At 43.1% G+C, this 13,614-nt stretch overlaps 1 protein-coding gene across 1 annotated transcript in view; it reads right to left on the reverse strand.

The window, feature by feature from the left end:
- The window catches only part of cacna1ia (calcium voltage-gated channel subunit alpha1 Ia), a gene marked incomplete at its 5' end in the record, with an annotated part of 102,931 nt that overhangs the window by 20,559 nt on the left and 68,758 nt on the right, over positions 1–13,614 (reverse strand). The window contains 14 exons of the mRNA XM_079177189.1: positions 1,528–1,598; positions 2,081–2,214; positions 4,839–4,948; positions 6,011–6,162; positions 6,961–7,153; positions 7,327–7,416; positions 7,538–7,663; positions 8,017–8,143; positions 8,354–8,532; positions 10,229–10,297; positions 10,502–10,625; positions 11,631–11,731; positions 12,290–13,057; positions 13,316–13,470. Coding sequence (XP_079033315.1) covers positions 1,528–1,598; positions 2,081–2,214; positions 4,839–4,948; positions 6,011–6,162; positions 6,961–7,153; positions 7,327–7,416; positions 7,538–7,663; positions 8,017–8,143; positions 8,354–8,532; positions 10,229–10,297; positions 10,502–10,625; positions 11,631–11,731; positions 12,290–13,057; positions 13,316–13,470 — 2,399 coding nt within the window. The remainder of the gene's footprint in view (positions 1–1,527; positions 1,599–2,080; positions 2,215–4,838; positions 4,949–6,010; positions 6,163–6,960; positions 7,154–7,326; positions 7,417–7,537; positions 7,664–8,016; positions 8,144–8,353; positions 8,533–10,228; positions 10,298–10,501; positions 10,626–11,630; positions 11,732–12,289; positions 13,058–13,315; positions 13,471–13,614) is intronic.

The following is a 13,614-nucleotide window of genomic DNA, read 5'->3' on the forward strand; positions in this document are numbered from 1 at the left end:
GACATCATTCATATTTCTTGCCTTCTCAAACCAATATCAGTGCATTTGCCTGCTCCTTTGTTGGGCTGTATAAAGCCTTAGTTGAAATGTCGATACTGTCTTCAACATCCAATGTGATGTAATAAAGAAATGTTGGCAGCCTGCCATTTCATTTTCACAGTGGAATATAGCGTAATATCACCTCAGATTAATCTCTCGCCAGGTGTAACGCTTTCACTCTCACCCTTTCAGTACCTAAATATGCACACACACCCATAAAGAGAGAGACCTCCTGGAAATGTTAAATTAGCCTGAGTTTTAATTACCTCCCCTGGTGCCCTTGGGATATAGCAAAGGGCTAAGTGTTAATGAGAGGGGGATCAATAGAAAAGCAAGACAAGGAATCTGCTCTCCCTCACCTCTGCCTGCTCTCCTTTCCTCTCACCACCTGTTTTCCTTTGTTTGCTTCATCGTACTTCTGATGGTGAATGGTTCCTACTGTGTGCACGTGTGTGACTGTCTCCCTGCATGTCCATACATTAGACTGTACACCTGTACACTGTCTTTTCACCTAACCTTTCATTCGCTTTCTTGCTGACACTTTGATGAGAAGATCAATACTTATCTCACGTCTGTAGGTAAAATATTTAGCTGGAGGAAGCAGCCAGTTAGCTTAGCTTAGTTTTTCTACATAGGTTTTGTGCAGATTCAACAAATGAGATATAAACCTGTTATGTAGTGACTTTTAGAAGCACCAGAGGGCACATTTTGTTCGGCTAGCTGTTTCAAAAAAGTCAAACTATTGCTTTAGGTTTTTACAAGTATAATAATTAGAATGACAAAGCTCAAATTCAAGCTCAAAGCAAGACATCAGCGTTCAGTGAACAGCGCTTAAGACAAACATTATTTAATATTAATCAAATAAAAAAGGAATTATTAATTGATCAACAAACATTGGGACACTGATGAAGATTTGGAGGCCGCACATGAAAACCACACACAAACACCACAAGATACATTCGTTCTGTTGTTTCCTATTTTATTTCTTACCCATAACATTATGCTACAAAGCAAACAGACACTACGACCAGTCAGTAAGAATTGCGAGCAAAAATGCTTTCTGGGAATTTTCTAGAGCATTGCAATTTCAGTGCACTGGAAGGATTTTGATTCTGGGACGGCCTAGAAACTGATCGACTCTGTGGACACCTCACCACCAAATGAACTGCAGACTGGTTTTAAGAAGCCCCTTTTTTTTCGAGCACACTGTGGTCGCAGTGGGAGTACGTGTACTCTCCATGGTACTGAAAGTGAAAACAAGAAAAAGCCTGTGTGTGTATGGCAGTCTACCAGTCTGTGGCATGAATGAGTCATCTATTTGAGTTGCCTACAGGCCAACAGAGAAAGAGAAGGAGAGAGGGGGGGGGGGGGGGGCTATTCTGGCTATTGACTGAGACTGACCCACCACTCTCTTGGTGAGAGAAAGAGGGAAGACAGTTTGTAACATGCGTGTGTGTGTGTGTGTGTGTGTGTGTGTGTAGACTGTACCTGAGGCAGGGCTTGGACCACCGTATCCAGCAGGGCTCTCATTCCTGTCGCCATCTTCAGCAGCTTCAGCACTGTTTGTGTGTGTGTGTGTGGGAGAGAGATTTTAAGTGTGGCCATTTAGAGGGAAATCCCTCAGGTTCAATTACAGGCTAAATGGGAAACATTTAACTGTGGAAAGGTCAGTTTTTTATTTACAGCCTGTGTAACACACACACACACACACACACACACACACACACACACACACACACACACACACACACACACACACACACACACACACACACACACACACACACATTTATACACAAGAAAGCAGCCTATTAGCTGCTATGCTACAGCTAACTGAGATTTTAACACACCAAGACTAAATCAATGTTCAATTGCACTTAAATGATTTACAGGAAGTGTGGCTGGATAGGACTTGTGAGTGAGTGAGTGAGTGAGTGAGTGAGTGAGTGAGTGAGTGAGTGAGTGAGTGAGTGAGTGTGTGTGTGTGTGTGTGTGTGTGGGGGGGGCCATATTTCACACACGTGTGGTATATATGCTGTACCTCTTGCTATCCTCAGTACTCTCATGATCCTGATGATAGTGGGGTTGATGGGCAGGGCCGCACTGATCTCGATCTCCTCCAGGGTGATTCCCATCACTGACAGAAGCACAATAGCGAGGTCCAACTGGTTCCACCTGGCGCAAACACAAACAAACACACACACACACACACACACACACACACACACACACACACACACACACACACACACACACACACACACACACACACACACACACACACACACACACACATATATATATATAAACACACTCTTTGTGAAGTTGTACAAAGGCACTACACTACAAACACACACAAAGCATCTATAAACACAAATATACTGGCAATATATTGTAGACAAACATGTTAAGAAAAAGATGTGACAGTAACAAAACACAGTTGGACAGTTGTATCCTACAAAAATGAATACACTGCGGGCTGTGTGAAACGTTCTAAGCTTACTATATGAGGACGTATGTATTAAATTATCAGTTAGCTTTCAACACATTACTCTCCTTTAACATCTACACATTTCTACCAGTGATGCTACAGTGCCTCAGCCTCAAAATCCCTTAATAGATCCAACTAAATGCTTGTCAGGGCTTAAGGACAGATGGGAGACAGATATTGCCAAATCAGATGAATATGGTAGGGAATCAAATAGTTTGAAGACACCATAGTCATTGCAACAATTAAGGACAAGTATTATGACCTGATGCTACTACATCACTTTTGCGAGCTTCCCCATATGTTCATCCTTTATTGCCTCATGTAATTGCTTCAGTATGTACTGCAATCCTCATTTATCCTCAGACTTTTTGAAAGATAGTCAATACATATCTTTTCTAAAATCATCGAAGCGGCGAGGCAAGGCACACAGAGTGCTAAAACACTTGGCACTGCCAACTCATTTGTCAGAATGCTTGCCAAACAAATGCCACTGACAATAGTGTATCAACTGCCGCCCATGACTCATTCTCATCATGCACGATCATGTCTCCCTCTGTTGTCGGAGCCTGTGGGTCTACTTCATTTTTCACATCTTTGTTCGGGACTTACCCAGCTCTGTCACAGTAGCAAAAGAAGGTGCATCATCCTCTGTGGTTGCAGCCATCCAGCCCTTTGAAACTGAGGATGGCAACTGCCTTCGTTCATATTTAAGAAATAATGTTCCTTAAATACGTCATCAAAGTCATCCAAGACAATCTAGCTCACCTGTTAAAAATGCACCTGTTATTCATCAACAGGTTAAACTAAACTTGGACTTTTGTATCTCACTTCCTTGTCAGTCTCTGAACCTTTTGGCCAGGCACACATTCACATTCACATTCACAGTACACCCACTGCTAATGTACACAACATGCAGTTCTGTTTTTGGCACATGTGGCATTGTGTTTGTGTGTTACCTGCTACTCCATTGACCGAGTTGTAAAGCAGGCCCTAGAGCCACCCTAGCCAATAAATGACACTACATAAAAAGAGGCAAAGTGCCAGCTGATAACTGTCTGATACATTCTTTCTATATCCGCCCATCTTATTCCCATTTTATCCAGCACCACCTCTTATGTATTATCTGTTTCTTCTCCATTGCTCACGCTCACTCCCTCTGCCACCTTAGCTCTCGCTCTCTGCTGTCTCTTACCAAACTAAAATAGACCAACGACATTAAACTACCACCATCTGCCTCTGCCTTTAGTGAATTAGTCACCACATATCCCTGAAAAGAATAAGACATCAGTCTCATCACCGAGTGACAAATCAATTAGTCTGGGCTCTGAGTGACTGAATGTGGGCGTGAGCAGACCGGTAAGTACAGTAAGTTGGAGAAATGGAAAGTGCAGTAGTATCACATGCAGAGAACGATTAGATAATTTGGTTTTGTTCAGAAGAATGATGCTGTAGAGCTGTAGTTCACCCAATAGATTATTACAATGAAAAAAAAAGGATTGCCATCTCCAAAGCTGTATTAACTGCAAAAATAATTATAGTTTATAGTTTACTACATTATGGAATAAGGGAATGAAATAATAATTTGATGGTGACCAAGGAAATCTAAATACAATAAAGAAAACTGTAAACTCCTGCTTCTTACTGTGAAAAAGAACAAAACTGATTTTGTGTGATAAATGTCTTAAAACGTAACGTATTTGTACCAGAATATGGTTAAATTAACTTAATAACAGAAAGCCTCAGAGCCAGATCACATATTTCAACATATTTCATAATCCTCTATATCGTCAAAGCTGTTATTCCCTATTCCATTGCTAACGATCAAAGCAAAAGACAAATTTGTAAAGCCACTACACTTTGAACTAAATAACAATTAATTGTGCCGCTATTTATAGTATACATTAATTCACAAGATTACGGCACGTGCCTAGAGCCCTGATAGTCGCTTTAATGTTTAATTTTCACATCAAATGTGTGATTAGTGAATGAGCTGAATAGACACAAACATAGAGATATATTGTCATTTTTGGTGACATTGAATCTCCAACTGTTTTGCTTGTAAAGCTGATTTTGGCACTAGGCTAGACACTAAAACTGCAATAAAAAAAAGCTGATGAAAAATGATGATTGTCAATCATCATTCATCATCATCATACAGACCTCTGGACAGCAGATTGACAAATCCCACTGTGGATGGGCTAGTGACAGTTATACATGTGTGCACAGTGCTACAAATAACCACAAAGACACATTTACATGCAGACAGAAAAGTAAACACTCTCACACACAGTATAAACACACACTGTACCTCTCTTTGAAGAAGCGGCGAAAGCCGAATGCGGTGAGTTTGAGTATTGATTCCAGCACAAACGTAGAGGTGAAGAAATAGTTGCAGTACTTCAGGGCGAGATCCAGAGACTGGAAAGAGAGAGTAAAAAAGATGTGTTTGTCTGTCTGTGTGGGGGTGGGGGGTGGGGGGTAATAGGATGTAGTATCATCAGCAGGAGGAAACTGTAGAATTGGAATTGTTCCCATTGTTTGTAGAGTAAAGTCAAACATGCCAGGGGCAAAAATAGAGCATCTTCCATTCATAGCACCACAAACGTCCACAAACTAACATACATTTTTAAGCTGAAATGTATTTCCAGAGTATTCAAATATTCCAAAGGCAAGCATGTTTTCATTGTCTTAAACATCCAGTGCAGCTTCCTGCTACTGCAGAGACCGGAGATCATCCAGCTTGGCTGCTTTCTCCTTTCATAAATAGAGATGTAGCTTCTAACAAGTGGGAAGCTGCCAAATGTCAAGACAAGCATGCTGACAAATACAGCCAAGACCTGTGATATTTATCTGATGCTCGGTCAGTTTAAGAAAGCGTGCTCCATTTTAAAAGGTCAAACGGGCATCTTATCTCAAGCATAATCACGTTTCCTCTCCCTCGCAAAAAACAAACAAAAAAACAAGCGCTATCAGGCTTTTGAACTTCCATTCAATGGACAGATACATGTACTGTACAGCTAACAGCACTCTGACAGCAGCCCGCATCAAATCAGCAGCGCAATCACAGCTCCTTTGTACGGACCGCAACTACTCGCAACACACGCTCCAGAGCCTGGATACAGTTTCATGGTGGCTGACCAGTCAGTGGTATCAGTGTGTCCTTTTAAGATGCTGCTATTTGGGGAAGGGAAAGCTTTAGGAGCTGTAGTCTGGTGTAGGAAAACAGCCATAAATATTTGACAGACATTAATACTCTGCGTAAAAAACCCAACACAAGGTCTTCCTTCTGAGATGGAGCTTGTAGGATCCTGTCTGTTTTTGTCCACATTTTGTGGAGCAGGCGCTTTAGGGAAAGTCAGAGCTTGTTAGCACAAAACAGTAATTACTAACAGAAATGCAACAATGCAAGATGCCTCCCATCATGTATTACCTAACTTGCATCCACAGCCACTAAATACACATCTTTGCAGCTTTGCTTACATGAGGTTGATTGTAGTGCTCTAAGGACATGGTGATGACGTTGATGCAGATGATGAAGGTGATGATGAGGTCCAGGTAGTGATTTGTGCACAGTGTGTGGATCATCAGGCGTATGCTGCCATAGCTGGCAAAGTAGGGCAGCTTCTGCGCTTCTGTTGGTAGAAAAATATATCAATGAAGCCTTTAAAACACATTCAATTTGTATTTGTATCTGATGCGTTAAAGAAAGTATTACATTGCCCTGCAGAGATATAAAACACTTCTCACGATCTACAGTGATCATTCAAACCTTCAGGCAAGTACAATCAGAACTTCTATTCAAGCCAAATCCAAACAAACTGTTCCTGTTCCGACTTGAAATGTACAACTTCTTCATCTTCTGTGTAGCAGAGGATTTTTCCAGGGAAGACCTGCTCCACACTGAGCGCTTAGAAGCTCAACATGTAAGAGCTTTGATCAATCTGGAATCACTATCAATAGGAAAATAACTCTGAAACTGCAGAGGACATTAGCAATTATAATACTTGCTGTTTGTGTGTTTATTATTACCTGTCTGTCTTAATTTCCATCTCTCTTTCTCTAGACATCACACATTTTCATCAGTCTTGATCACAGCTCTACATGCTAATAGAAAGTGATTCTTGTGATGTGTCAAAGTACCAACAGGGGTAGAGTGAGCTATTCAAGCCGTTATACGTATCTGTTTGTTTTTTTAATGTTTGTCATATTTTTTTCATCTGATAGTACCCATTGTGTCTCTACAAATCTATTCCTGCATCTTCTTTCTCACTGTGCCCCTCCTTTTTATCCTTGTTTCACTATATTCCTGCCTCCTCTGCCAACTGCTCATGTGCCTCTGTTTTTTTCTTTTCCTCTTTCAGCTTTTGGCCTCTTCCATTCTCCTTCGATGCCTTCTTTGCTATCCCTCTCCTGTCATTCATCTCTCTTACTTCTCCTCTTCTTTTCCATGCGCCGCTGACGCTTCTCCTCGCGCCTTTTGGCCTCCTCCACTTCCTGGTGCTGGCGGCACTTGTGGAAGTTCTCCACCACCACGCCAACAAACATGTTGAGGACAAAGAAGCTGACGATGAGGAGGAAGGAGATGAAATACAGCAGCATCCACGGGTTGTTGTTGGTCACCGGCTGAGGTTGAAGTGGTGTGTTTGTTCATGGTGTGATTTGATATGTAATGATGTGAAAGAAGGAGGTAAGAAACAGAGATAAGAGGGAAGGAGAAAAAGATTTTGCCAGATTAAAGATTGCCTAAAGTATTTTTCTCATGAAAGAAATGTTGTTCAGCTTATTTGCCTGGGTACCTGTTGGTCCACAGACACAGCATCCAGGCCGTGATACATGATGTTTACCCAGCCGTCCTTGGAGGCGAGTACGAACAGGGACATCAGAGCCTGGACAACAGCAGGTAGAAAACAGAAAGGAAAACTGATCAAAAAGGAATGTCCTGTTACACATTCCTAAAACAAACATGATGCACACCAGATGTGCAAATAACACACATGTCACACTGACCTGTCCCAGGTTGTCAAAGTTGTACTTATGGTGGACCCACTTGTAGTTGGCTTGCAGACAGTCAGACTTGTTGGTGATGTTTTTGATGTCAAGGCCGAAGCAGTAGAAGAACTTGCCTTTAAACAGCTGTCAGTAGAAGAAGAGACCAAGCTTTTGATTCTGTCTGACTACTTATATATAAAAGAGAGAAATAAGCCATTGCAGGCTCCTCTGATGAGATGAAAGGGTGCTCTTGAGTAAAATAATGAGCTGGTCAAAGATCCCACCAGCTGAAAATGTTTTGCAGTGATGAAAGAAGTAGGAAGACAATGAGATTTACTTTAGACAAGACATGCATGTGTGCCAGGGAAAGGGAGGGAGAGAATTACATTTCTAAAAAATCATAGTAATGGGCAAGAAACCACAGCACACAATATCCTGTATTAAATGACGTATGCATGCAGCATGTCTCATCAAAACAGCTCTTCTCTTTTTCCTACCTGCACCCCAAGAATGCCAAAGATGATGAAGAACGCACAACAGATGAGAACAATGTTGCCAATGGGTTTGAGGGAGGTGATGAGGGTCTCCACCACCAGCTTCAGACCTGGAGCTCTGCTAATCACCCTGTAGAGGGGAGAGAGCAAAATAAGATAATAAGTCTAATTAAATTAAATCCATATTTTCCATTTTCTGTCCGCTGTTGAGATTGTTAATAACTTCACTTGTATTGTTTTTACTTGAAAAGATAAAACCACAAATAAGGCACAGATCTGCCCAACACAACATGAAAATCAGCACATGCAATTTACTTCAAAATTATGACTTTATCCATACCTGAGGGGACGCAATGTTCTGAGCAGCCGGAGTACTCTAAGTACACCCAGGATCTTGGCCCCACCCGCCATGGACACAACAATGTCAATCAAAGACACAAAAACCAGGAAGCCATCCAGAATGTTCCAGCTGCTCCGCAGGTAAGCCTGTTCACCCACATACAGCCCCATGGAAACCACCTGGAGAGAGACAATTTGGTGAAGCAGCCCCTTAGGACATGGACTTTCTGTTTCTGGACCAGCTCTGTAAAATAAACCGCCAAGTGTGTATCACAAAAAAAACAAGGTGAAACTAAAAGAACAAGAGGATGAGAGAGGTGATACAGACATGAAAAGTCATCAGCAGCTGGAGGACAAAAGGCTGTCGACACAAACAAAATATCTTATACACTCAAACTCACACACACACGCACAGACGTACATACACACATGCCAAGAGAGTGTCCAGAGCAGACATGGACTTTATCTGCCACACATAATATGTGCACGTGCACACACACACACACACACACATTGACAGAAAATTTGAAAAAACAATACAGAACACATCCAGCAAAATAGCACCTATATTTAATAATAAGATACACACACACACACTTGCAAGCGACACACTAACACACCTGGCACCGCTGTAAAGAGCGAAAATGTAATATCCATTGGTGCAGTGATATACTGTGAATGTCACAACGCCTTTGACTTTGCTCGCAAAAACATTATTGTGAAACCATTTGACATTATCATGGTCCTCTGTGACTTCAAGAGTGAGGGAGGGATGTTATACAGGCATTGTAATACAAATGCACACAGCTGGATTTAGTGTTTTTCGAAGCAGCAGTGGGAGCATCAAAAATGTGCGACTGACATTTGAAGCTGTTTGCCAAGTGTCTGGTAAAGCTTCAGAGGGACAGTGGGGGTTAGCGTGCAAACACATCAAGGTGGTTGAAAGATCAGTGCCTGGCAAACATCTTACTGTAGATCTGAATTTTTGTATAATCTAATGCTTTATATTCAGAAATAGTTTGGGAAATAGCATTGCTTTGTCATATAACTACAATCATTAGATCCGTTTTCTTTAGAGAGAGCTACATTGTGTCTAAAGCTGCCTCATGAAAAAAAGACAAAAAGGTTCTTCAACATGCTGACCAATTCCTCAACCCTGCTGTGCTTTTTATGTGGCTGCATCTTCAGCGCTAGACTCAGGGGTGGTGTCCTATGGAGTGATTAATGCTACACAAACAACCAACACACATTATGAAGATACGCGAGGCTCAGACAGACAGAGACACAGAGGGAGGCATGTACGGCTCGGCCAGGGGGCTGACAAGCCTGCGGCTCCTTGACGGGCTGTGATTGGTTAATAATTGATTGTGGGAGTGCATAATTGATGGCCCACTTGTGCCAAAGTCTTTCGCAGAGAGTACAGAGACAGTGGCAAAGGGAGGGAGGGAGATAAAATAAAAGTAAGGAAGGGTGGGGAAGGATTGGGAGTCTGAGTAAAAAAACAGATGAGAACAGAGGGACTTATAAGGAAGTGGAAACACAAACTTAAAAAGAAGCAGTCAACATCGGCGAGGACAGGAAGAAGGAGAGAGTGTGGGGGAGTGGTGGAGATGGACTGCATCCAAAAAAGAAGACTAGCCACTAATTAATGACTTTGCTTAATTGCTCTACTCTCCAAAGGAACATGGGAATTGCCAAGAAAGAAGGGTAAGGGAGGGGTTGGGCTGTGGGAGCACTGAGGCGAAGTCAATTCAGCAAGAGAGCGATAGAGACAAACAGGGAGACATGGGAGGAGGACAAACAAAAAAGATGCTTCTGCACACAAACTACACACAGGACTAATTGGTGTTAATAGAGACGGGTTGCAAAATGTTACCTTGAGTGTCATCTCGCTCACAAAGATGGCAGTAAAGATGTAGTTGGAGATGGTGAGAAAGACTCTTTCCTGGACCAAACGTGAGGAAGGAGAGAGAGAGTTAGACAGAAAGAAGCGATGGGACAATAAGGGGTAGTAAAATCTTACCTACTACACCTTTAAGATAATAAAATAAAATTTGTCTTTGGAGAATACATGAAGCTATCACAAAAAGGCTTACAGACAGGAGCTTCTAGGGACACATGCAAAGAAATATATTTCAGAGGAACTTACCAAGCTGCCCTGTAGTATCTTGGGCCTCTCCAGAGCTACTGTAATGCAGTTGGAGAAGATGAAGGCCAACACCACATAATCAAACAGCTTATGGGCTATGATGGACTGGCATATCTGTCTGAATCTGGAGTAGCAGGTGAGGAGAGAAGAGGACAAGAGAGGAAGAATGAGTTGAAGATGAATAAAGGAAGGTAGGAAGCAAAAAGAGAAGCATTGCAGTTGCTATTGAGCCAAAAAAGAGGCTGGCAAAATGGGGGGGGGGGGGGGGGGGGGGCAATAAATCGCACAAAAGTTAAAGACTTCTTCCATTTAATCAGAATGGGAGCCAAGTCCCCTGACAGTGCATGGGAGCTCCCTTACATCTTGGTGAGTAAACAGCCTCATTCATCCCCTGTTTACATCGCTCCTAATTTAAAACAAATTACATTAACGACACTCTCAGAAGCACCATACTCCTGAGTACAATGCTCTGTTGGGAGGACAGAATAGAGAGATAAGAGAGAAACACAGAAAGAGATGGGACATATAAACAGTGAATGTGCATGTCAAACCTTAGCATGTGCACTGCCAAAACGCAATTAAATATCTTTGCTGCAGTGTTTATTGGAACGGATGAAAATAAATAAAATGAACCCAATAGGAGAGGGATTGTATTTTGGAACAAGCACGGGGACATTTAAATGCCTTTTAGTTCAAACTCAACTGTTTCCATTCAAACTGCAGCTTGCAACACAACATCACTACAAGTTAATGTAGAATTTAATACATTTTATTAAATTCATCCCCTGAGGCCTGTTTCTTGCTCTCCAACAGGAGTGAAGAGGGAAGAAAATATCAACACGGTGGCGATCAATACTCTAATGTAGTCCTTCTCTGTGGAAGCTTGGCAACCCGTCCTTCCTATTGATGAGGTGAAGAACGGAATCTGCCCACCCATCCTTGATATTGTTTTGATGAGACACGTCCTGTGGCCAGCCGATAATGTTTGTATGAGAGGTTTTGGCTACAAAACAGCCCACATTTTAAGACAACACAATTTTGATGCAGACAATCCCTGAATGCACTGTACACAACAGATTTGATTAAAAGTGAAAAAGAAAAAGCGGTGCGAGGGGTAAAAGTGACTCACTTGTTCTGTGGGGAGAATAGGAAGACAGACCAGTCCTCTCTGCTCTCACACCAGTCTGGTTTGTATGCTTCTAACATCTTCTGGATGCGGAAGCACAAGCTCTGCAACACACATAACACACATCATGGCATGCACACACACACACCATGCACAATATAATCGCCTGTTTAGACTCTCTATTTAAATTATTTACAAAAGTGAAACACTTCTATAGCAACAGCTCGGAGCATCCTCCAACATTACCATCTGTATAGCTCTCTCCCCCGCTGTCTAAATAGTCCTTTCTAATTAACCTTGTTTCTCTCATACACAGACTTGTTTACAATGAAAACAATGGGACTCCCACGAGGCCCAGGTGATAGGGAGTGCAGGCTTTATACAAACTACTTGAAAATCCTACACAAGAGAGCGGGAGATTACTGCATGTGTAACATCTTGTACTTTAACAAAAAAAGCTAAAGGTTCGGTTATTGGGAATCACAAGCTTAGATTGTGGTTCTTTGTTCTTTTTAGACACTGTTACGTACCATCTCAAGGATGCTTATCTGAGTCTGTGTAATTGGTGTACCAAAGGAAAGTCGTACTCCTCTTACTCACCAGGCTTTTCCTAATGCTATTACCGTTTAATTCCCTCCCACACGCACTAAACGGTAACTTACATATTCAATGTCATCATCTAGGTCCTCCCGGTCCTTGCTGCGTGTGTTAACCTGCGGGAAGACGTCGGCCATCAGCTGACTCTGGGGGTTCGCCCCTGCAGCCTGCTCAGTGTGGTGTCTAGGAGGGAGCTGGAGAAGCTGAGACAGAGGAGTCTTCCCATTACAGTCTTGGTGTACCCCTCCTAAGACACCCAGACTGTCGAGCCCACCGCCACCACCACCACCACCACCACCACCACCACTACCACCACCGATGACCATCCCCCCGGAGAAGCTCTTCTTCCTGTGGTGAGCATGGAGCGTCATGGGGGGCAGCGGGAGGTGTGGCAGCAGTGGAGGGAGCGGAGGTCCTGGGACCTGCAGCAAGTGGGGCAGTTCTAGTGATAGAGCTCTGCGGTCCCTCCTGGGTACAAAGTGTCCCGGTAGCACAGGATGAGGAAGGTGAAGAGAGTTTGGAGCAACAGCAGGAGGAGAGAGGAGAGACTCCTCCTCATCCTGGTGGACATGATGGAAGTGGCGGCGCGGTGATGAAGAGGCACGGGGACCCCGGATACGAAGGCTTCCTCCGACTACTCCGCCAAGAGCCCCCAGACCGTAGCCATAGAAGGGCCTTGCAGAGGTGGGGGTGAAGGCTGGACTAGCGGAGGGAGACGAGGAGGAGCAGGGGCGGCATCCTCCCAGGCTGTTCCAGCTGGAACGCCGGGCCCACAAGGCCTGAGGCTGGGTAGGCAGTGAGTGACCCCAGTTGTGATAACTTCGACCTGGATACTGAGAAAGAGAGGGAGAGGTTTGTTCCATGCCCTGTACTGTAATCCTGAGCCACACTCTGCCTAGAGCGGCTCTGGCAGTCCGGATTACAAACAACAATAAACAGAACCAATCCAATGACCACACACATCTCATTATAACAAATAGCATAATAACATTGTTGCAGCAAGGGATTGTCCTTATCAAAGATATTACCTACAAAATTACTTATATTTATGAATTGTCCATTTTTTTTTCCAACAGTCCTTTTTCACTTACCATTGCCCTCTGCTCCAAATTGGCCCTACCAAGAGAAATAACACTGTTCTTCCTGGAGCCGAGAGCAAAGGTCAACCTCTCTCCTGGAAACAGACCATGGGGCAGAGCGGACAAGTCCAGGTGCCCATTTGGGGTTAGTGTAGAGATCTTTGGGTCTGTAAGAAAGAGGGGGTGGAGAGAAGAAGGAGAGGGACACGTGGTGATAAAAAAAGGGAGGAGGAGAGCGGGGAAAACAGTTCAAGAAAAAAAGAAAGAATTAAATAAGTCCTTCCCACCTTCTGGTGCTGCCATGCAAACAT

Source organism: Pholis gunnellus (assembly GCF_910591455.1).
Source record: "Pholis gunnellus genome assembly, chromosome: 17".
NCBI lineage: Eukaryota > Metazoa > Chordata > Actinopteri > Perciformes > Pholidae > Pholis > Pholis gunnellus.